At 39.9% G+C, this 23,857-nt stretch overlaps 3 protein-coding genes across 7 annotated transcripts in view; 2 read left to right on the forward strand and 1 right to left on the reverse strand.

Moving 5' to 3' along the window:
* The window catches only part of DACT2 (dishevelled binding antagonist of beta catenin 2), a 275,716-nt gene that overhangs the window by 239,931 nt on the left and 11,928 nt on the right, over nt 1–23,857 (forward strand). The gene's annotated exons all lie outside the window — the stretch shown is intronic.
* Nucleotides 1–23,857, reverse strand: part of KIF25 (kinesin family member 25) — a 41,153-nt gene that overhangs the window by 8,977 nt on the left and 8,319 nt on the right. For 3 of the 5 annotated variants that reach the window (XM_062641644.1, XM_062641647.1, XM_062641646.1), the window contains exons 5-11: nt 22,276–22,379; nt 20,939–21,027; nt 19,420–19,462; nt 15,307–15,374; nt 7,752–7,826; nt 2,768–2,917; nt 1,533–1,709 (exon numbers count right to left, since the gene is read on the reverse strand). In XM_062641644.1, coding sequence (XP_062497628.1) covers nt 1,533–1,709; nt 2,768–2,917; nt 7,752–7,826; nt 15,307–15,374; nt 19,420–19,462; nt 20,939–21,027; nt 22,276–22,379 — 706 coding nt within the window. The remainder of the gene's footprint in view (nt 1–1,532; nt 1,710–2,767; nt 2,918–7,751; nt 7,827–15,306; nt 15,375–19,419; nt 19,463–20,938; nt 21,028–22,275; nt 22,380–23,857) is intronic. The other 2 variants (XM_062641648.1, XM_062641645.1) reach the window with 2 other exon arrangements.
* On the forward strand, nt 12,528–14,011 carry LOC134175613 (uncharacterized). The gene is made up of 2 exons (XM_062641751.1): nt 12,528–13,221; nt 13,965–14,011. The coding sequence occupies exons 1-2, from the start codon at nt 12,549–12,551 to the stop codon at nt 14,009–14,011; spliced, it is 720 nt and encodes a 239-aa protein (XP_062497735.1). The 5' UTR covers nt 12,528–12,548.

The following is a 23,857-nucleotide window of genomic DNA, read 5'->3' on the forward strand; positions in this document are numbered from 1 at the left end:
AGTCCTCCAGTATTTCCTTGTATTTTTATCAAGGCTTGCTGGCAATAGCATAAACCCACATGAGCAAACAACTATGAGTCTGCTTATGTGACTAAGTCCCACAAGACAAAATATTGCCTTCAATTATTTCCACTGAGGGTGTATTTTATTTTAAGGGAAGGGGGGGGGAAGGAGGGATGCTTTTCATATCTAACTTCTAATTCCTTCTGGAAAAGTACAGATTAGACCATGATAAACAATTATTATAAGAAGCGAAGAAAACCATTGTGTTTTCCTCAGAAATATAAAAAAACATAATACCATGCTAAACATTTCAATAGGGCAAGATGTTTCTTTTCACAAACATAATTTGGCTTAGGAGCAGAATATAATATTTTTAAGTTCCTAGAGCTCTCTGTAGTACACAAGAAAGATGTCCCCTTCTGGAATCTGTTCACATGCTGGGTGCTCACATGGAGATGTCCAGTAGCTTAACTCCACTGGGTAGCATCACTCCTCTGGTGGCACTAGTACTGCTTGTCATAATTTTTATTTGCTAACATTGATTTAATACTGGCATAAATAAAACAGCCATTACTAAAATCTGAAACATATTCACTCTTCTTAATAGTTGAACTTTTATGAACATGTGGTTTTTACAGTCTGATCAGCCAAGTGTTTTATGTATAACAAGAAAGTAGTATACATTTGCTTTGTATTCTACACATATGTAAAACCAGGAATTATTCCCATGTGAACTAGGACAAGCCTTTATAATGATTAATAAGTACAAGAAAGCATTAAAGTAAGTATAGCAGTAGTCTTAAATACCTTAGCAGTCCCTATACCATCAAGATGTGTGAATAAGAATCCAGTTGACCATGAACTGATGTGGGGAAGGTATATATCTTAACACTGAATGGGTAGAAGTTTAGCTACTTCTTAGCTTTTAGTTTGAAGAACCTGGATTTTCAAGAACTATGAGTTCAAATGCCTCCAGTTATGAAAATAGAACACTAAGCATTTAAGAAGGGTATTTATATTAAAAGATCCCTTCAAATCTTATTCTTTCTAAGGTATTTTTTTTAACCCCAATGATGTAGGGAAAGCTAATACTCTACAGCTGCTTAAAAATCTACAACTACATACATTACTGTTATAAGATGTAAATTTTATAATCTAGTAAGACTGAAGAGAAAGTGCTTTGTAACAGGTTACCCCTTTTTCTGCAGCTGATGAGAGGCCATAGATCTTATAACGACAAAACACACAGCTATCTTCAGGCATTCTGAGCAGAAGATGCTTAATACAGGATTATGACCCAAATTAACTGTACTGTTGTTTCTGAAAGTATTTTGACAGTTGCAGCCCACTGCAATCTAATAGACTGAGCTAATGGAAACAGTGAGAGCTTGCCATGTGTTATTTTGCATATGGCAAGGACTCATTGTTTAGAAGTGATAACTGATGCCTGTAATGCAGTTTTGTGACAGCTATACATTGCACTGACACCAGATCACGGTCAGATGATAAGGGTCAAATCATGTACTTACTCATGCGTAAGCAATGGAACATCGCTCTTTCCTTCTCTGGTTGTGACAACATCACGTTTGATGCCAGATCCTTTTCCACAACTATCTTTGGCCAGAAGATCAAAAATTTCATTATTATACACTTCTACAACAGAAACCTCAACCCAGGAACTTCCTGGTGGCTTTTCTGAAATAAGCCTGGAGAATAAAAATAGGGGAAAAAAAAGGAAGAAAAAAACTAAACGATGTTGAAGTCAAGCCCCAGTCTGTAAATAAAGAACTATTTGTTAACTGTAATCTAATTACAGTCTGATAAAATTGTTTATTAAATATCTGCAGCCATGGCTTTGGCTCACCCATACACTAAGATTAAGCTGAACAATCAGAATATACAGTTAAATTACACGTGAAGCAGTAAATAAAACTTCATTTTCCAAACAGCTGTTCCAGCTTAAACTGGTTTTTGCTACCAGCCTCCCTCCTTCCTTAAGATTTGTTTATACCATTTCTTTGCTAGACATTGCATTCAGAGCTCAAGGTATGATAAACAGAGTGCAAGCAATGAACAGGTAGAGATGGTAAACTGCACAGCTAGATCTGTAAGAGAGACTGCCAGTCCATAGCCTCAGAGTCCATAGCTCTCCTTTAATTAAGGAGAGTATTTACAGTTAGACATAGTTATCTGATACAAAATTGGATCTTTGATTTAGCTTATACCCTTCTCCAAAAGAAAAAGCTTAGCTGGAAAAGCTCTAATGGCTCTTCTACTATAACACAGCAGTGTATCAATTGAAATCATGCATTAGTTTAAACTAAAAAATCTAAGAATTCTCAAAGTAAGAACAGATTGTGATTAAAACCTCTACTATCATTCTTCCTGGGGACCAGGTTCTAATCTGGATCCTTTCAATCTATTCGCATCATCAGTCTTCACAAAACATGTAGGCACTTAATTAATCTTTGGACTCCTAAAACTATGGTTGAAGTATTTTCAAAAGTTAATTAGGAGTCTGAAGGACAGACAGGCAGCTCACACACAGCAAGACTGCGTAATCTTATTTATTTTCTTAGAAAATCAGACTAAGCAGGAGAGAGTCTAGAAATCTGTATCAAAAATCAAATATTGAATGGCAGTCAGAGAAACTATAAATATTAATCACTATGAAGCTGGAATCTGTTATGGTAAATACATTACAAACATAATTTCATCTTTTCTGTAAAGTTTAAGATAACTGCCACTGCCACTTGGTTGTTACCTGAACACTTCTTGGGTAGCTCGAGGAATAATTCCAAGTTCTGATTCATCTTCTATGGCAAACACAAGGTTCTCCTCTGACTGCGGTCCCAACATTGTGTATGTCTTCCCGCTTCCGGTTTGCCCGTAAGCCATGATGCACACATTGTACCTGAAAGTTAGAAGGGCCTTCATTTTCTTTACCATTACCAAATGTGTTTGTTAGGTAGCAAGTCAAACCCCGAACAGTTTGGGAATGTTAAAGAAAACGTGTCACCCTAGGTTTTTCAGAGCAGAATCTCAGACATATCTGATTCTTAGAGAAATAATTTAATAATTGAGTGGCAGGAGTAGCTCGAGCTGCGTGCCTCTGGGGAGGGATCCAGAACAAAGAAATTCCTGGGGTTTTATACCCTTACATTCTATGCACCCAACCATCACACACTGTTCACGCATCTCTTGGTGCATTGGTGAATTTTGGTCTGCTAACTAAACTTAATTCACAACAGGGAACAAAAACTGAAACAAAAAATAAATACAGCACCCCTGCAGATTTCTTGCTGGAGATCTTAAAGTCTGACGGAAATTAAAGTACTGCTCACATCATTGCCTAAACAGATTTTATTTTTTAAACAGAATTGAATGGATGCTTTTAAGCAGAGTTTAAGGGATGCTTAGCTTGGAATGACTGACGAGGTTAGACCTCCTGTCTGCCCAACTTCCAGTTCATGCACTACTGAGCTGCTTGTTAATCAGCTCCCGAACCACTGCAGTTTAAAGAACAGCATTTTAAAGTAAACCATTGCTGGGTTTGATTTGTCTTAACAGCACTACACTACAAACCACAGCACTAATATCTTAACAGCTGGGAACAGCTTAACAGCTGGGAACTCTTCAGCTTTCATAGTCTTTTTCAGGCAGGCTCATCAGTCATAGCCACTTGGAAGAGATAAGACTGCCTTAATAGTAAGAGGCACACATTTTAAACCAAATGCATTAGGTCAGTATAAGCATGCACACAAAGAATACTCTGGAATAAAGGCGTTAGGAACTGTTCTGATACAGACTTGTAGAAGGTGAAAATATACATTGTCATTGCAGAGATACAGGCACCTACGAAACCCAATTCATCATCTTCTGAAGTAGACAGGTAAAGTACATCTCACGAACAGGACTCTGAAAATGCCCATCTCTCTGCACTGAAAATAATAAATAAAGTCCATAGCTATGAGCTCTGTTGTGGATGTCTGTGCAGCAGGGATCTGAATTTAGATGTAAGAGTCCTATCCAGAAAGTGTGATTTATCCAGCCACAGTACTACTTTGTGTTGAGGACCAATACTGTACTGTATGGCTGAAGGTTGGTCCATACTCAGCCGCATCTGCCCTGCAGCATCTGCCATCACTTTGGTATTGACCACAGAACTGTGCCAGTAAACACTCCTGGAAGATACGCAGTTATGCTGACAGGACTGCTCCTTCCCTGGACTATCATCTTGTTTGCTCAGAGGCACACCATGAGCAGAATCTCAAGGACTGCTTTGCAGTATGCTGAAATTTCTATTCTACTGGAGGCTGCAAGCAATGGGCTTGCTCCTGTTCTGCCAGGGAGTAAAATTTCACTGCTTAAGCTACCTCCTCTGTGGGCAGACCTGAACAGCTGCTTTTGGTTATCCGATGCTTTTCCTCGTATCAAAAATGTTGTTTCAAGCACATGCCAGCGTATTTCAATGAACACCCCTCATATAATTATTTCAAATTTATGGTTTCAAGTCATGAAATACTTAAATGGCCAATGCAGAGAAAAATATTTGCAGTGATTTTTTGCATATTAAACATGCCTAGAAGCATTTCTTTTTGGAGAAGTATTTAAGCAAGCTTTCTCTTGCTAGAAAAAAATGTGGGCTGATAAGCAACACAGCAAATATCTGGGTACCCCTTCTGGGGATGCGAAATCAAAGTTGCAGCCAGTGAACCTACAGTGAGGTCCTCTCATGGGATGCAGAGTATAAAATAGAAGTCTAGTCATAGATTTGGTGAAGTAAAGGGGATTAACTGAAAATAAAGAGCACTGCAGCAAAATGAAATGGGCTAGACATTAGAGCTGTAAATCTGAAATGAATGATTTCTCTAAGAGTTCACTGCTGACATAACTCTGCTTCCATATATGTTAGTGGAAGAGCTCCTACTAAGTTTGGTAGTTTTTAACTAGGCTTACAATGAGCCATTTTCACAATTCCATCCTAACACACACTGCGTGGCCAGCCCATAGCTTTTTGAGATTTCCAGCCCTGCTCCAAAATTAAAGAGAACGTTGGAACCAAAAAGAGAGCCAGAAGTTTGCAAGTAGTAGTTTTCCTTAGGAAAACCAGAATGGAAGCCTTTTTAGAAGTCCTTCAAACTTTCATATAGTCCAGCTATTCAAGTTTTCCTTAATTGCTAGTTGTTAGAAAGTAAGCATTATGGACAAAATAGCTCTGACAAGATACAGATGGTCAGATTAGAAGCTAAGTAGACAGGTGCTTGTAACATTGAAGATATTCAAATCTTCAAGTATCAATCAGTGATAACTTCTCCACCAAAGCAAAAACAGTAAGCCCAAATGACCTAAAATGATAAAGTGGTATCACATCTAAATAGGCACAGGAGAGAATGAACTGTTGACAGATGCAACAAGATGACAAACAGCAGACTAGTTTGTATTTAACTAGTTTACTTCATTGGTGTTCCAGTTCCAACAAAAGGGTTAGAAATAGAGCAATCTGAAAATTTCAGACTATGATTCATCTATGTGCCCTGATATTTCTCCTTCTACTCTCTGCTTCTTTAGTTATATTCTTGAGTAGAAAAAGTTCTTATTGTCAAGCTAGAATATCAATAGAATCATAGAATTATAGAATGCTTTGGGTTGGAAGGGACCTTAAGATCATCTAATTCCAACCCCCCCTCCCCTGGGCAGGGACACCTTTCACTAGACCAGCCTGCTCAAAGCCTGTCCAACCTGGCCTTGAACACTGCCAGGGATGGATCATTCACAACTGCCTTGGGCAACCTGTTTCAGTGCTTCACCACCTTCACAATAAAGAATTGCTTCTTTATATCTAACCTAAATCTCCCCTGTTTAAGTTAAGTTTGATTCCATTGGCCCTTGTTCCATCACTACAGTCCCTGATGAAGAGTCCCTCTCTGGCATCCTTGTAGGCCCCCTTCAGATACTGGAAGGCTGCTATGATATAAAATAGTTTCATAGAATTTCTCTCCTAAAAAGAGTATGGGTATTCAGTACAGCAAAGTTATCACTAGGAGAGAACACTATTAAAGGAAATCAAAGGCAGAGAATTGTATTCTTCTTTAAAATGAAAAGCTGGATTCCTCAATGCTGTAAAGAAAAGAAATGTTATCTTCCTCCCTTGCTGGCCCTGTATATCTAACTTTAAACTTTGAAGCTTGCTGTACACTTTGTCTCTTTTGCATATGGAATAATCTGAAAAGTGAAACAATTCATTAGGAAAGAAAAATAAAGAAAGGCAGTGGAACACACCTTTCTACTTAAGCTAAAAGTTGTTACAGACCACTTTGGAGTCCAGACTAAAACAACCAGGAGCAGCAAAGAGGTTCAAAGTTCAGACTATGTATGTCTGTTTCCCATTTACAATGGCAAAGCTGCTGAGAAACAGGGCTTGTATGCACAGCCTTGCCTTCCCTGAAAATCTGCTTCTGTTTAAATGACACTTCTGGAAGAACAAGACAGGTCTTTTGTTTTCAGTAGCAGAGCATTTCCTAACTGAACATAAAACCCTAGCTTTTAGGGCAGGATTCTCCCAACGTGGGAATTAGAAAGTGGGAAGTACAGCAGATCAAGTACAGATCAGGTATGTCTGAAGATACAGAAATGACATATTAAGCCAAAGAAAACTTAACGGTTATTGCTAAATAAAGTAGAGAGAGAAAACAGTGGTTATAAGGATTTCTTCAGGCTCCTCCAACCTAGGTCCCTAGGTTGCTCAGCTGTGGAAACTGTACTTACTCATCTTTGGTAAACGAGAATAATGTCATATAGGATCTTTAGACCAGGTAGCCATTGCGGGCCTCACTGTGACACGTGTAAAGGGATGACTGGGCTTTCCCAGTATTCACAATATCCTGATTTCCTCTTCAAAGCTGCTTTTAAGAAAAGAAGACTTGGACACCTCAGTGTGCAGGCTGACAGGAACAAGGATTGCTACTGTTCAATTATGCCACTGTGGACAGAAATGGACTGTCTTTACCTCTACAGGGAGGGAAAGGTCCATGACAACTCTACAACCACTGTCTATAGCTGAGTGGAACTGGAGCGGGGTTGAGAAAGGAGAAGTTAAGTTTTGTATAAATCTCAGTTCAAGACTCAAAGATTCAATAGATTCAATATTCACATGAATTGCACAATTCAAATACGCACAATTCAAAGATTCAATATGCACATCAAGACTACTTTGCAAGAGTAGCTTAAGTTGGCTCTAGTATAAATGAAAAATCACACTTACGAACTTCACTGGCTAGAAATAATTACATATATTTGTTAGTGCTTCTTACTAATCAGTTTTGTATTCAAACCAGAATTCTGTTTTAAATCCAGTTCCTGAAGGAACATTAGAACTGTGACTGAGGATGTTCAGTTCTGGTTCAACCAGGAACTGATTCCTGGTTCATCTTCATATGGCCTGTGCTGTACACAACAACAGAACAGATGCTTCACTTCACCAGTTAGGAGACCAGAAAAAAAAACAACACAAAAACCAACACACTTTTTAATTTCCAAATTTGCTCCATTAAATTTTGCAAACAGTGTTTTCACTGTCCTTATGCAGAAACATTTACTTGGTGTTGAGTAGAAAGAAGACAGGAAAATGGAACTGCAAAGCTACAAAACTTAACAGGATATTAACTAAATGTTGAGTTTTTTTTTCAGTTGATGTATTTAAGTAGATTATTCTGCTTTAGCTTTCTTACTTCCACCTTTTAACTTACCCATCCAGGAGAGATGTTAGCAAAGGGGCCACATCTGCAAATACTGCATCTTGTGACTCCGAAGCACTGTAAACTCTGAGGAGCAAAGTGCAATGATTAGCTGAAGAAAAAAAAATAACTATGTTGTCACAATACAAGAACATAAACTAGGGGAAATGTAGGCAAGTGACATAAAACTTGTGACCTGCTGACATTTTAACACTTGCACTGGTTGCCCGGAGAAGCTGTGGCTGCCCCATCCCTGGCAGTGTTCAAGGCCAGGTTGGACAGGGCTTTGAGCAACCTGGTGGAAGGTGTCCCTGTCTGTTGCAGGGGTTTGGAACAAGATCTTTAAGGTCCTTTCCAACCCAAACCAGTCTGGGATTCTATGATTCTGTGTCAGAGAAATAAAAATTAGAACTCCAAGGTTCTCGCCCATTTTTGGGGAGCGGCTGTTGTGTGTGCTGGAGGGAACAACCCACAGGTGTACACTTGTGACTCTCTGAGCTTATCCTAATCCTTCTGCCTGCCTCTCTGACAGACAGACTCTACTTTTTCAGGCTGTACTGGATCCCTGTTACTTTCTCCCACCTACCAAACTGAAATATCCCTGCCTCCCGTGTCTCCTTTGCGTCCCTAAGAAAGGGAGTGGTCACATTGTGCTTCCCTTTAGATGCAGGTAAGGCTTTGGGGTACAGAGGCTGCAGACTTGCCACGTGGCTTGTCTAACAAGAGTCAGTGGCACAGCGGAAATAAGAAGGCCCTGAGGGTCTTGCTTAAGAATGCACTGTCTTTGTGGACAGCATCAGTCTAAGGTACATCCATCCCCATCCCAACTGAACTATCTGCTCTGAAATAAACCCTTCTCACTGGAGAGAAGACTGTCTTTTACATTGTGATGTGGATTCAAACTAATTTTTAAACCGAAGGAAAGACAATGAAATTGAATGCTCTTCTACCTTTCAGAAAACAATGACAGTACAATCCTTGGGCCAGAACAACATCTAAAGCAACTGTGTATGTTTTTCAAATCCAAGGAAAAAACCCAAACTAACACAGGACCCTTCAAAGAAATATTTCCTCTGATCCTTTCAAGTTTGTACAACATAAAATCAAGACCTGAAAATAGGAAATCATCAAAGGGAGGATAATTTTGATCATAAAACATGGACTTCTAACTCCCTCATTTCTTCTGTAGCACACCAAAAATATATCCTCCCCAAGATTACAGCCTGCAGCAAGCACTGTTTATACAAGATGAACAGAATATAAAACACGAATGTCATTAGCCACATTTAAGTATTTGAGGTATGGATGTTTACCTTCTTTGGAAAAAGCTTCCTTTTCTGATATCTTTCTGTTGTGATTTTTGTTTTGTTTAGCTCTGTTTAACAATGAGTGATATGTGTTCTTTATGGCTTATAGCAAAATGACTAACTAGAAACAGGAATTTTGGGTAGCAACAAACATTACAAAGCATAGTCACTTCCCTGGGTATATAGTATACTAGTACACTTCACTTAGCAGTGTATCCCACAGCTTGTGAATTATACTACAAGTGTAACTGAATGAAGACATATTGTGCACTTTAGCATTTGCTCAAGCTCTATATTTGACCACGGTTTGGCCACTACAGTCTATAGCTTGCACAAATGCAGATTTTGCATTCATGTTCTCCATAAAAAAAGACTTTACAGATGGATCACTGATAAACAGATATAGTATTGCAGCCAACCCACTTAATTCAGCATTTTGTTCCTGACAATAGCCAGAGGAAGGAGCAAGAAACACTGGTGGCTGGAAACACAGTAACTCTGTGCCTCATCCTAATCCTTAAAATACGTAAACTGGCCTCAAAACTGTAATATGAGTTGAATCTCTGTTTCAAAGAAAATATTATTAGAATTAGCATTCAATTTCTTTTTACATCTTGCTGAATTCTTGGCCTAGAGTAACATCCTGTGGCAATGTGTTCCACAGACTAATTATAAGTTGCATGAAAACGTACTCTCTTTAATCAGGAAAGAAGCACTTGTCTGGCTTGATGGACAAATACTGCTTGTCTTGCCATTCCACTGATGTGCTGTCACACTACACTGAGAAACCAACAAATATGCAGAGATGTGGCACAGTCTGTACTAGGAGGACATAGACACTGAATAGCAATCCCCTATCCTTGTTTTGCATGCATAGACGCATATGCTTCAGTAAACTTTGCACATCAAATCTGCAAGGTCCATATAAGAGAGCAAAAAGCACTTCTAAACACTTTTCTCTGCTTAATTTATCATCTACAATTCATAAAATACTTATTAGCACTGAGCCCTCCATTTTAACCAACTAGGTCTCTAACTCGGTACGTGTTGAAATGATGTTATTTTTCGTGACATATCAAAACATCTCAGAGCTACTACATTAAAAAACCCCTACAACTTAGTTATTTTAGGAATGAGAACATTCATACTGTCCTCCTACCAACCGTTACCAGGTAGAATAAACCAGTCTTAGTAGTCTGTTTGCACTGTGAAGAACTACAGCAGCAGCTAACTATGTCAGGTTCAGTTTCTAGTAGCTCTATAGAGGAAAGACACAGGGCTCCATGTTACAGTAACTACTCCAAATGTTTACTCAACTTCCTAAAGAGGTTTTATTGCCACTGGTTAGGTGCTGTGATTCATATGCTACTGGTACCCAAATGAAGTAGCTTAAAATTGTCTTCAACTAGTTTATGCTATGCTGTAATCACATCACTAGCTGAGGCATGGACACCCACTTAATTAATCTGAGACCATGGAAGATGCAGCAAATCCAGGGAATCTCTTTCTATAAGCCCATGTATTTTTACCAGAACGATGATAGATTTGTGCCTCTGCAGTGATAAATGTTAATTTTGCCTTGAAATTTTGATCATCTTTTTTATTTTGCTAACTGATTTGCCAATAAAACTATAAAAGCATAACATGCTGAAAGCTGGAATTTTCTTCGTGAGCTGAAATCAAATATTTTGACATTTATTAGTTCCATAAACGTTGCTAAAAAAATAAACATTTTTGAGTTCATAAGAACCATATGCTCTTCTGTTTATAGAAAAGAGCTGTGCTGGGACACTAGAAAAACATTCCCCAAGAACTGCATTCTTTGGGGGATTTACATTTTTTTAACCCTTTTCCTGATTATCAGGATCTCCACCACATGTCCAGAGTCACAGCATCTCTGGAGTTCTGTGTCAATACTATTAGTGGTGTTGCTCTACGGAGTTGAATTCTGCATTTACTTCAACTGGCATGGCTGTATTAGGTATAGCTGGAGAGTGAAAGAAATTACTTTGAGTAGCTTAGCATACATGCGATGAGGCCATGTACCTTGACAAATCTCTTATGCCTGGTATCAAAGGAGTCCTATAACCTATGGGGTCAGTAAAGCTTCCCCAAGATTTGCATTATCTTGGGAATTTTCAGGTTTTGGTGGCCTATAAAACAGCAGTCCCCAGTCTTCATAAGCAGAAAAAGGCAGCATCTTAGAAGGATTCTACAAGGAAAGGGTGAATGACTGGCAACATTTAACAAACCTACAGCAGTTCAGGCTGAGCAGGCTCAGAACTTAAGTTTAAACCAGGACAGATAATTCATGCTGGATAAATCTGACTTTAAATCAAGCTTTGTCTCCGAGCAAGGAAGCATGAAATTGTCCTTATGTGTTATGTTTCCAGAGGGTTCTGAGGCATGGTTCAGGGTAGAGAGCCTACTGTATGAGGCATTGTGAGGTACAGACACAAAGTTTGCACTAGAAAAAGGCATAGGGCAAATTTCGCTATTTCTTCATTGACAGAAATCTCATTTGTATTAATTTAATCCTTCATTCCTATTTTCAGAAGTTCAGATCAGCTCCATTCTGAAGGTACATAAGGCATTTTTCAGCCTGATTCCCTGCAGTTTTCTGTCTTGTGGACTGACTCTCTGGTGTCCCATAAGGCACAAACACCAACTAAAACCCTTACCACAGCCAGGGCATTCAAAATCTCTCGTTTATTTGGATTATTGAGCATCTAATAAGGTAAGTGGTCACACCACAGCCTTTCCCTTGGAGAGCACTGATTTACATGCCACTACTCTACCCTGCTGTCCACGTTCAGGCTATTTTAACTCTAACTTAAAAGGAACACGACTCATCTTCAAGTCTGTCCTGGGTTCAGCAGTAGCAGTCATTTTTCTCCTTCTTGGTAGCTGGTGCAGTGCTGTGTTTTGACTTTTGGCCTGGGAACAGAGCTGATAACAATGATGTTTTGGTTTGGCCAAGGACTTTGTGAGCCTCATGCTCTGCCAGGGAGGAGGGGAAGCCGGGAGGAAGCAGGGACAGGACACCTGACCCAAACTGACCAAAGAGGTATTCCATACCACAGCACGTCATGCCCAGGAGGTAACGGAGAGTTACCAGGAAGGGCTGGGAGACTGCAGGGTTGGAGGATGTATGGGTTGGTGCTTGGTCGGGCTGGGGGGGGCGAGTTATCGGTCGGCTGGTGGTGAGGTGTTGTAGTCTCTTCCCTTGTTATTTCCTTTATCATTGTTATTATTGGTGGTAGCAGTAGTGATTTGTGTTATACCTTAGTTACTAAACTGTTCTTATCTCAACCCGTGGGAGTTGCATTCTTTTTGACTCTCCTTTCCGTCCCTCCGGGAGCAGGGGGAGGGCAAGAAGGCAGGGGGAGTGAACTAATTGCCTGACTGGGTTTAAACCACGACAGTTCTTTTGGCACCCAACGTGGGGCACGAGGGGTTGAGATAACGACAGATCTGACCAGATTAATAGTCACTCGTCACAATGCTGATTTATTGGCTCTCAGAGTTGTTCCTCTTGATCTCACAGTTTCAGAATGCAGTACATTACTTAGAGCCGGTATTCGCTGTGTTAGTGTTTATCAGGTGTGGGGCTTGGGCTAAGGTTCTTGTCTCACTGTGCTTTATGGCAATGGCTTGTAATACGGGCGGGCTCCAGCAGCAGGGCGGGACGGACGTGGCCGTGGACTTGTACTTGGCCGTCCGACTGCTCTTCGCTGCCCTGGCCCTCGTCCTCGCCTCCGTCTTTGTGAGGCCGCGGGGAGCCGAGGGGGAGCGGCCCCGGGAGCCGGCGGCTGCTGAAGCGGCCCGGGAGAGCGGCCCCGGGGACCAAGCGGCGGCGGGAGCGGGGCCGGAGGCCGCGAGGGGACGGCTGCCGGTGGAGGAGGTCGGGGCGGTCGAGGAGCAGAAGGAAGCGGCTGCAGAGCAGCGGGAGAACGTGGCGGAGGAGCCGAGCCCCGCGGCCGAGCCGAGCCCCGCGGCCGAGCGCATTCCCCGGCAGCCGCCCGCCGAGCCCCAGGAGGATGCAGGAGACCACGCAGCATTTCCCAGCAGGGCAGAGGAGGAAGAGCTGGACTCGGGAAAAGAGGAGCTGGCGGTGGGAGAGCCGGCAAGCACAGCAGCTACACCAGCCCCAGTGACAAGTACAGCAGCATCGTGTGAGAGTTCTGAAGGTTTTGAATGGCCTTTGGGTGTCCTTGGGACCTGCCTGCTGATTGTGATGGGGATCAGCATGTTGGCACACACACAGACTGTGTTCTACCCACAACCATTTTGTCTGATCTCAAAAGTGAAGCAGAGTCGGGTTTGGGTCTTGTCTGGTGTTAGACGATGATATAGGAGGACCAGGAGACTTTCCCCAAAGCTGGACAGTGATGAGTGGCAGGGTGTGTGGGACAGTATGGGCAAGTATCTAGTCCACTGGGCCCCTCCAGTGCTTTGGAAGAGTCGGAGATGGAAGGCAGCTGTATGGAGTCCCCAGCAACAAGCTGCAGAGTAGGGGGAGGGCAAGAAGGGGGGGAAGTGAGTGAACAAGTTGTCTGGGTTTAAACCTCGACAAAGTCTTACAAGTCCTTAGTCCAGTTTTTTGCTCAGTCATGCTGTATGTCTAATGCTGAAGTCATGCAATCCACCTCAGTTCATAGAATCAGAATAGTCTGAGTTGAAAGGGACCTTTAAAGTTCATCTAGTCCACAACCCCTGCAATGAGCAGGAACATCTTCAACTAGATCAGGTTGCTCAGAGCCCCATCCAGCCAGACCCCCACCCATGTTTCCAGGGATTACCTATTAACCTGTTCCAGTGCTTCACCACCCTCATTGTAAAAACTGTCTTACTTATATCTAGTCCTAATCTACACTATTTTAGTTTAAACCCATTACCCCTTGTCCTGTTTCAACAGGCCCTGCTAAAAAGTTTGTCCCCATTTTTCTTACAAGCACCCTTTAAGTACTGAAAAGCAAACATCACTTCCTTACCTTTAAAATGGGGATAACATTTTACTATCTCACAACATGTAGCTAGAATCATAACAGCTATCAGACAGAGAAGAGGGTCAAATAAGTCTACACAGGTTTCAGACTTAGACGTATCAGTAGTCTTCACTGAGAGGGAAGACTAAGTGTGTCATATATATCTTGAAGTGCGTTTTCTCGACTGAGGTGTGTTGCCTACCAAGGGCTCAGATCAGGTATGTTGCCGAGAGGCTGCCTGGTCTAGTAAGTCCTGCAGACTTACTTCTTGTGGTCCATGTGGGTGCTAGTGATACTGACAGCAGTATCCTGGGAATCATTAAGAAGGACTACAGAGCCCTGGGAGAGGTGGTTAGGGGCTCTCGGGCTCAGACAGTTTTTTCATCAATCTTCCAGGTCAAAGGGGAGGACCCTGAAAAGGCCAGGTGGATTTGGCAGGTTAATAAACGGTTAGAACAGTGGTGCCATAGCCAGGGGTTTGGTTATTTAGGACATGGGACTCAATTTGGGAGGCCAGGTCTACTGGAGGCTGGTAGAGCTGGTTTTGGTAAGAGACGTGCCAGGCTGGTCAAGGCAGCTTTAAAATAGATGTGTTGGGGGAGGGGAGCATCATTCCATCCCAACACTCCCAGTCAGCTGCAAGCACCTATAATAAATGCTTGGAGCCTTGGAGAGCTGTTTCAGCCACCCCAGCCAATAAGTCAGCTTCGTTTGGAGCTCAGCTTAGGTGCCTTTATACAAATGCCCATGGTATGGGGAATAGACAAGAGGAATTAGAGATGTGTGCATGTCTACGGGGGTATGATACAATAGGCATCACAGAAACATGGTGGGATGGCTCCTATGACTGGAGTGTTGGAATGGAAGGTTACAGGCTCTTTAGGAAAGACAGGCCTGGCAGGCAGGGAGGGGGAGTTGCTATTTATGTCAGTGATTGGCTGGAGAGTATGGAACTCTGTCTAGGGAGAGGTGGTCAGTCAACAGAGAGCTTGTGGGTCAGGGTCAAAGGAAGAACAGCAATGGGGGACATTACTGTGGGGGTCTACTACAGATCACCCAATCAGGAGGACTCTGTGGATGAAGCACTCTACAGAAAGATAGGAGCAGCCTCACGCTCGCAGGCCCTTGTCCTCATGAGGGACTTCAACCATCATAATATCTTTTGGAGGGTCAGACAGGTGATCTTAAGGTCCTTTCCAACCCTAACTATTCTGTGATTCTCTGATTATATAGAACTTCCAGCAGTCCAGATTGCTGCATACGACTACCTACCTTTCAAACTGAAAAGTCTTGTTTATTGATGCATGACCAGGACGGCTACACTTTACAAGGACAGTTTCCTAAGACAAAACCAAAATAGTCATAGTTAATATCTTAGGCTCACACAGAAACATAAAGAAATATTTATCATTTCTAACATTTGAGCTGACAGCAGTAATAAAGGATCATGAAGTCCAAGGTCCTTCTCCAGCAGTCACCAACATGTGAGTCTGTACAGTCTGTACACTGCAGTGAAACCAGCAAGACTACAAGACATGATCTCAAAACATGGATTATTAAAGACCAACCAACACAAAATATGCACACTTAAGTTCATGAGGATGATTCAAACCCTTACCTGAACTTATCTGCGTAGAAAGCCACAGGCAAGTAAATCCAACCTCCCTAACTGCCACCACAGGTAGAGAAAAAAGGCAAAAAAGAACTCTTTTTTGTTATAGAGCCAGTTTTCACAGTATCTTTTCAGACTGATTTTATGTACATTTGTGCCTAGAACTGAGCAGAAGATGCACACTTTATAGAGTAACACGCTAGACCACCACTGTGAGAAAGATCTGCACTAGCACAATAGCTGGAATTACATGAGTTTATAGTGAAATCCACTTTCCGGATGGATTACATAGTAGTTTTCTAAGTCTGACAGTAAGTAAGTAACTCTTTTAAACTATTACCAGAGTACAGTCACAGCAGTCTGACATGCCTTACATAGCAACTTCTGTGCCCGTCTGTTCCTTCTGACAAATGTTGCTTAAGTGCAGAGAAAAGCACAGAAAATACTTCATCTAATCCAAGGAGGTTTCCTAGTTTACTAACCTGGGGTAACATTACTGCATTTGATGGGAGTGCTGAAATTCCTACTGTGCTTCAGACAAGTAGATTGGAGTACTAAACTAATGGCCTTCAAATTAGTATTGCTACAGACTGAAGTTGTAAACAACTGAGCAAATAACAATTGCATAACACTATGTCCAGCATGCAAATGGCTAATAAAAACCAAATTTCTTGGTTTGAGTTTACAAGTATTTCTCTCCTTTGGAGAAGGCCAATCATTATCAAACTAATGATGACTACACTCACTCTACAGAATGAGCTGTTACCCATCCCAATACTGGCAAATTTAGCCGCAGTGCAGATGTAAGTACAACACTTTGCTACAGAATGGCCTGACACCAAAGTTCTAATAGGATCAGTAACCAACAGGCACTGGGGGAAGGAGAAAAAAAGAAAATTAAAAAAAAGGGAAAGAATTATATTGTTATGGAACACATTTCTGATTCAGAGATCGATGTACTTGCAGACCAGCTTTCCATAAGGTGAGAAATGGAACATAAAAAGCTATCTGGATGACACAGTAACAGAAGAATTGTTAATAGGCTGAAGCTCCATATGAGCATTTGTAATGACCTTCCTTTCTCGGGAGATCAGTACAGGCTAAAATATATCCACTACTGCTACTGGCCTACAAAATCTCATCAAGTTTCCCTGTCAATAGTGCTTATGACAGGTGTCTCACAAGAACACTGAAAAATCTCTTTTTCACCCCAGAGTCACGGAATACTCCTAGTCTGAGTTCTTTCAGGGCAATATGAATCCTTGAAATGACAAAAGTATACTTCATAAATATCCACAATCTGTCCTGACATCCAAGCTTGCTCCCTAATCCATGTGGAGCAGTTCAACCTGATGTGCACTATGTACTTACTTTCCACCATTATAGTACAATAAACTATAGGAGAAAGGCTCAGACAGTTGTAACTGTTGAGTTGGGCATACATGGGAAAGTAAAAAGAAAACTTCACAAATCTTAAAGTAGCTCAAAGCCTGAAATGAAATACTTTTCTCTTTTTAGACTTAGAATGAGAATAATGATTCTCTAGACAAGATAAGCAAGATTATAGTAAAGATCACATATGTGTTTTGAAGAATGATATGAATCTCTAAACAAAAGAAAAAACACTCAAAGACTAAATGGAATTCAAGTAGTCTCAGTCTCACAAATAGATACTCAACTATTCTGTCCAAGTATCAGTTCTGCCCATCTATAGTCAATTTGAAGACATAACACAGCTCATGGCAGAAGAGAAGCAAAGCTGCTTTATACTGCCATTTCTGTTGTGGTCTTTCAATTCTAGTTATAACATGACAAAGTTGTAGCACAGATGAAACAGATCAGCAGATTACTAGAGCTACCATCCAGTTCAGGAGTAATGTCAAGCTGAAGCTTGTCCAGAAGATCCAACCAGTTTCCTGTATGTATGCTGGACTGCATTGTGACTGGTTCTCAAATACCACTCTGCTTTCTAACACACATTAGTTCTAAAGTGATCATGGCATATAACTGCCTGGTTATATTACATGTATACAGTATTTTCAGGGAAAAATCTGGAAAGACAGCCATGATCTAAAAAGCAAAACTAATAAACTCAGCACCTCCAACACAGCTTTCCTTCACCTTGATCTAAAGTTTTCTTTAAATCATAAATAATTGTCTGAGAAATGGTTAATTTGTTTCCAGAAATATGAGCTTTGACTCCGTTGCAACTAAAATCTCAATAACAAGACAAGCCCCATAATTTTATCTAAAAATTGCATATTTATCCTAGCCAAAACGATAACACTGTGAGGTATTAAAAGCAAAATAAGCAGGCAATAAACACTGTTTACTTTTGTTAGATCGGTCTAAATTGACTTCTTTTTGTAAAGTCAGTGCACTTTTATCCTCCCTCATGAACTTGGGTGCTTCTAACAATTTTTTTCTTAAAAAATATCAAAAAAATTATATTAAGAAATTAACACAAAGACTTAAGGTGTTTGATCAAAACAAGAAAGCAATTTAGCCACATGCCAATGCAAACCAACAAAATATTTTAAGTCATTGTGGTGTTTTTCAAATACAGGAAGTTTGTACCTTGCAGATTTTGTTTTACAGACAAGTCCATGCATACATGTATTTTCCTCCAATATTCCATAAGGATTTTTAAACATGAGAACAGGTTAGCATATTGAAGGTTACCAGATCACTATTTCATACAAACTGGAATTCATGCACTGGCATAAGCAAGCATATACTGCTTTGCCTGTAAGTATACAGGTACTGTAATATATCAGTTATCTATATTAAAGAATCCAAAACCTAAATACTATCTAATTTAATCTTTATGAATAAAATTTAACAGGTCAGAAATGGTCATGGCATTTTATAGTACAATAAATGGGTCATGACATCCAGAATACATCTATCATTACAGATCCCTGATTTTAAATCTCCTGGCATATCTACTGTTTCTTAGCTGAGACTTCATGTGCTCCATTAGTTTCCTAATTGCATATATATATATATATATATATACATATAAGTATCTGCTTTATGCAAGAGTGATCTGCCTAATGAAGCTGCAATTTGGAAGATTTAAATGCATAGAGCATTGTAGGTCACTTTAGCAATATTTTAATCATGATACTATTGAGGAGAATTTAGCTAATCACCATGTAAGTAACAGTGAGCAGTAACTAAGAACACTGGCAGCAAAGAAAATTAAATCCTAAATTAATATTTTGACCTTAGCTCACGCTACTGTGCCTGTTTAAGTTTTATATCTTGGTAATGGCCTCCGTTAATGCTGGAATGTCATCTGGATTTGCAACCTCAATGTTCATTCTCCTTCCTTTGATAGATCTAAGCCAGAACACTTTAATATGCTTGACTACAGTACCACGTAGGCTATTGTGACCCATGAGATACTGTGTTTCCTAATGCATGAGGTGTGTTGCAATAATAAAATGAAAAAAGCCTGACTTAATTTTAGAAATCGTTACAGCAAATACAAGTGGCTCCAAGGAACTGACTGCAGGAAGCCTGCAGCGGTTTGACTACTGCAAACACACAACCTCCACTTCATGGGTGACTGCACCAGCAGAAGCACCAAGGTATTACTATTACAAAGAGTGAGGATGAAAACAGCATGAATCACCTGCTATTGCACCCGTGGGTAATGAAAGCTGGGCAACGCCTGACAACAAAGTACCCATGGCTCATGTGTCCCTCTTGTTTCTCTGTCCTAGTGTCTGTGAATGTGCTTTTAAATTTTACCATCAAATACTCACATCATCAGTTGCATATGCCACTTCTTCTGAAAAGTTTCTTTGCCTGTAAAGGGAAAAAAAGCCAGTAAGGAAAAGACCAGCACCTTTCAAGATAAGCATTACGTTTAGGTAAGTCAACACTCAAAATGTCTGTGAGCTGACACCGTCCCAAAGTACATACTAACACCACAGTTCATTGTGAATAAAAAAACAAATTAAAGTGCAACCAAGCAAAATAACCTGCTTTAAAAAAAGAAATATAGAACAAACCCAATTAAGACTAAATCACATGCAAGCCATGCTTTTGTGTTGAGATTGTAATGTGAGCTTGTAACAAGTGGCTTTCACTTTAGAACATTAAAGTGAAAACACCCTCTTTTTAGATATTTGTCCCTGTTCTTGCATCTATTACTAGCCCCAAAACTGACTGGGATAGCTGAGGTGTATAAATGCATTCATGTGAGCAAGTGTTTTGAGAATCAGTCCTTAGTTTTACAATTAAGTTTTAGTTCTATTACTTTTTGATATATTAAGAAGAGTTAGTCTTAGTGATTGTTTGTTTGTCCTAGCCCATCCTGTTTGACACTGCATTCAGAATCTGACTGCACTAGTCCATAGAGCAACAAAACCAGTAAGTGGATTCCTTCCCAGCTATAGCAAGCACAGATCAGTGCAAGTTTCCCCTTCAGGATCCTTGAAATTTCTGTCTACTTTTTTTGATGTTGTTTTAATTAAAACAATTCTATATTTCTGTTAAGATTTTCCAAAAATTAATAAACTTTAATACACTGAATGTACTCTTTCAGAATTACCAGCCAGCAAAAGTAAAATAAAACCTGAAATCAGTTACTTACTGATACAGCAAATGACAGTGTTACTGGTTTCTAGCCACCCACCTAGATTTGCCCTTTTTCTCTTTCGCTGTGTTTCAGTCCCTTCACCCTTTCATGTTGGTCATCTATGGAGAATTTGGCTTGTTGTAGCACATACTTGCATCTAATCCCTCTTCTCTTTTTGGATCTTGGAATGTTTTGTTTTGACACTTCGGTAAGTGTATTATGAATTAGGGATGCAGAGCCAAATTACACTGAAATAGAACTACCAGTGTTTGTACAGACAGAAAACCTGTTCTACAGCATAACAAAACAACTGTAATACCAAGTGTGTTTCTTTACCCATGTCTTCTGACAGTTATTCCATTATTGTATCCCAGAATTTGTATAGGATTGTGAATATACTCTAAACTGATTGCAGCTGTGCTACTTCTGCAAAGCCAGGGGTAATCTTGGCTTGGCAGAATGGCTATGGGTTTCTATGCAGATGGACATACTTTTAGACAAGGGGATGAGATTGGCTAAAGCCAATTTAGCAGGAGAAAGAAAAGGAAAATGCAGTTAGTTAGTATTTATGATACCATCATCATCTCCCCACATGCATAAAACCAGAAAAATCAGTAAGACAGTTGTTCTCACATACATATTATTTTCTCTGTATATTAATTACAAGTCAGCTAAGATCTAACACAGCCAAAGTAAATTACCTGTCTTGTGATACCAAATGCCCAGCAGCGGTATCAAAAGGTAGCAAAGGTCTGATCCTGCAGTGGACTCTGATATTTCCTCTCAGTTCCTAGGGTTAGGATATTAAGATGTATTTAACACAAGCTACTGGAGAGAGTAAATACACTGGATTTGTGAAGCAGACAGGAACATGTTAAGGAAATCAGGTGTGTACAACATCACAGCTTTAGCGTCTGTGGAGAGAAAAGCAGCATCAATATCATTTGCCTTGAGAAGTTAGGAAAAAACACTTGAGGAATTATAGGCTCTTCAGAGCTCTGGAATGGTGCAGCCCTCTCCAGTCTATGTGGCAAAAAAAAAAACAACAAACAAACAAGAAAAGGGCTTTCAATATGAGCCATTTCTTCAGTCTCCTTTTTACTTGAGCTTCTTCTATTAACTCAACATACAAGATTACACACTCCATTTCTCTTCCATCACCCCTGAGGAAGATGTAGAATATAAAACATTTTGTACCTTTCCCCCTCCACTGTGTGTTCTTACATGACTAAAAAGCCATTAAGTAATTTTTCTCTGCAGGCTATTTCAGACTTCAGTTTATCTGACCTGGTGTTTTTTCTTCCTTTGTGTTGGTGATCACTTCTTCTCATTTTATATCAGTGAAAACAGCTTGCCTGTAATGGCTAGTGATCACTGGCATTAACTCCCCACTGCCTTAGAGGAACAGCCTTTCTGTAAACTGCAACACAAGGCAGAGTTTGGAAAGTAAGTATTTTTTAACAGACATTCATTTTCCCAGAAAGAAGAACTTAAAAGAATTTTGTTTGGGAGTGGCTTGTGTTTCTAAAAATCAGGTCCTGAATCAGGCAACCCAAAACTAGACATTTGTGGGGTAGAGAGGAAGAGCAAAGTTAAAGGGCAAAAAGGAAAATATTAATTCCAAATGAACCATCACTAACAGCAGAACAGGATACAGCTATGGCAGAGCAGGATACAGAGAGGCATACCTGGAAAAATAACACACGATATTTTTGTAATTTCAAGTTGATCATTTTATGAATTCTGAAACATTTTCAGAAGCAATTTAGAGAAGAGGATGAAGAAACTCAAGTTTTGTCCACTATTCAAAATGGATGATACTCCTTAAGGCAAAATGTTGCACTAGTGCATTTGGAAGATGCTTGTGTAAAAAGAATGGGATTTATTGTAAGACAAATGGGCCTCAGCAAAGAAATGTATTATATATGACAGCTGGGGCAGGTGATATATTCATTTAAAGTATATTCATTAGTTTTATTGGTGAGGAAATGGTGATCACAACAAAATAAGAAAATGATCTGTCATTAAATATACTTACAACTAAGTTGTTATGTAGAGCTCTCCTCTTTTGCTTTTCTTTCTCGTATCTCTCTGTCAGCTCTTGTAGAGACTGCTCAAGATCAAAAGCTTTTATCTGAAACACTAGAAGAAAGCAGTTTCAAAGAACTGAACTCTTACTTCACAAAATGAACTTTCCAGTAGCACCTCATGAAATACGAGCATGAACCTTTTTAACTTCTACCAAACTTTAATTAGGAGGGTTAGTTCCTGATTTACTAGACACCTGAAAAATCCCATCATACTTCTTGCTGTGTGAAATTACAGATAATTACCAAAGGTATACATATGAAATCTTGAAAAACAATCAAAAATACAAAATATTTAAAAGCAGTTCAAATGTGCTGATTTAGTTAATGTTATGTGTCAGGGAAGCCTGAAACCTAAACTTGAAGCAACCTGCTTCTAAATGGGGCTGTCACTTGCAAGGCTCATGACATATTTGCAGATTATTAGATTCATGCCAGCTACCTTTACAAGAAGTTAACCTATCATTTATCCTCATTTACAGTGCTACTAATCCTGTAAAACAGCTATAAGGATCCCCTTTGAGATAGGTGCACTCACTTCATGGGTAGGATTTCATTAAAAAGATTGATCTTTTGAACCCCAGGGAGTCTGCTTCACAAAACCGGGGAGAGCAATATGGTCATTACAAAATCCTTCTAACTTCACAAATAGTTGTATTTCATTACAATTACATGAACACTTGAGCAGGCCTAAAATGAACACCTAGCCCAGAAGGCACACAATGTGACTGCAAACTTGCATAAAAAGAAAGCTTTTAGGAACCCCAGCAGGATATCAATTCCTCCAGCATTAATTGGTGAGCAGTTTGAAGATGTAAAGTATCAGTCAAAACCATAGCCTGAGAGCTGAGTTAGCAGGATGGCCACCAGTCTCAGTATGCACCTTTCAAACAAAGGAACAGACTTAAAATCTCAGCCTGTCACAACTATGATTTATGGTCGCTGGTGTAACTAAAAATCTGATAAATTCAAGGGACATTTGTCTACATTTGAGATTTCACAGATCTTATTTTTGTAATATACATGCTGTCAATAGTTGGAGAATCAAAATCTAGGAGTTTCACTGACAAAATTAACAAGAAAAATGTGGAGTAACACTAGTATGCCTTTGTTTGGAGAATCACATGTGAATATGTTACAATAAACTGTCAAAGTGATCTGTACAGACCCCTAATTATACAGTATTTTTCAGAACAGGAGGTTGGAATCCATTGATTAAGTAATCTCCATAATATGCATCTTCATTTATAAATTTGTGTACACACATTCTGAAGTCTCTTGAATAAGCAGTAAAGCAACAGGTGCTAAGGGTACTCTGCCATTCTTGAGTCTTGAAAGAAGAAAACAAAACCTACTCTCTTTCAGTACTTAAATGGTCTCTTAATGAGGACTCTGAGAAACCCACTGGACATCCAGTTTTAGTTAACTTAAGCCCTAATTACTCAATATTTTTTTCTAACTAGGTCCCCCTATGGTGAAGATGACTATGAAAACAGAAATCAGCCTTGGGGCTTTCTAATTTGACACCAGGGC

Source organism: Pezoporus occidentalis, unplaced genomic scaffold (genome assembly GCF_034315485.1).
Source record: "Pezoporus occidentalis ecotype Australia unplaced genomic scaffold, CSIRO_AGI_Poc_V1 ctg7, whole genome shotgun sequence".
NCBI lineage: Eukaryota > Metazoa > Chordata > Aves > Psittaciformes > Psittacidae > Pezoporus > Pezoporus occidentalis.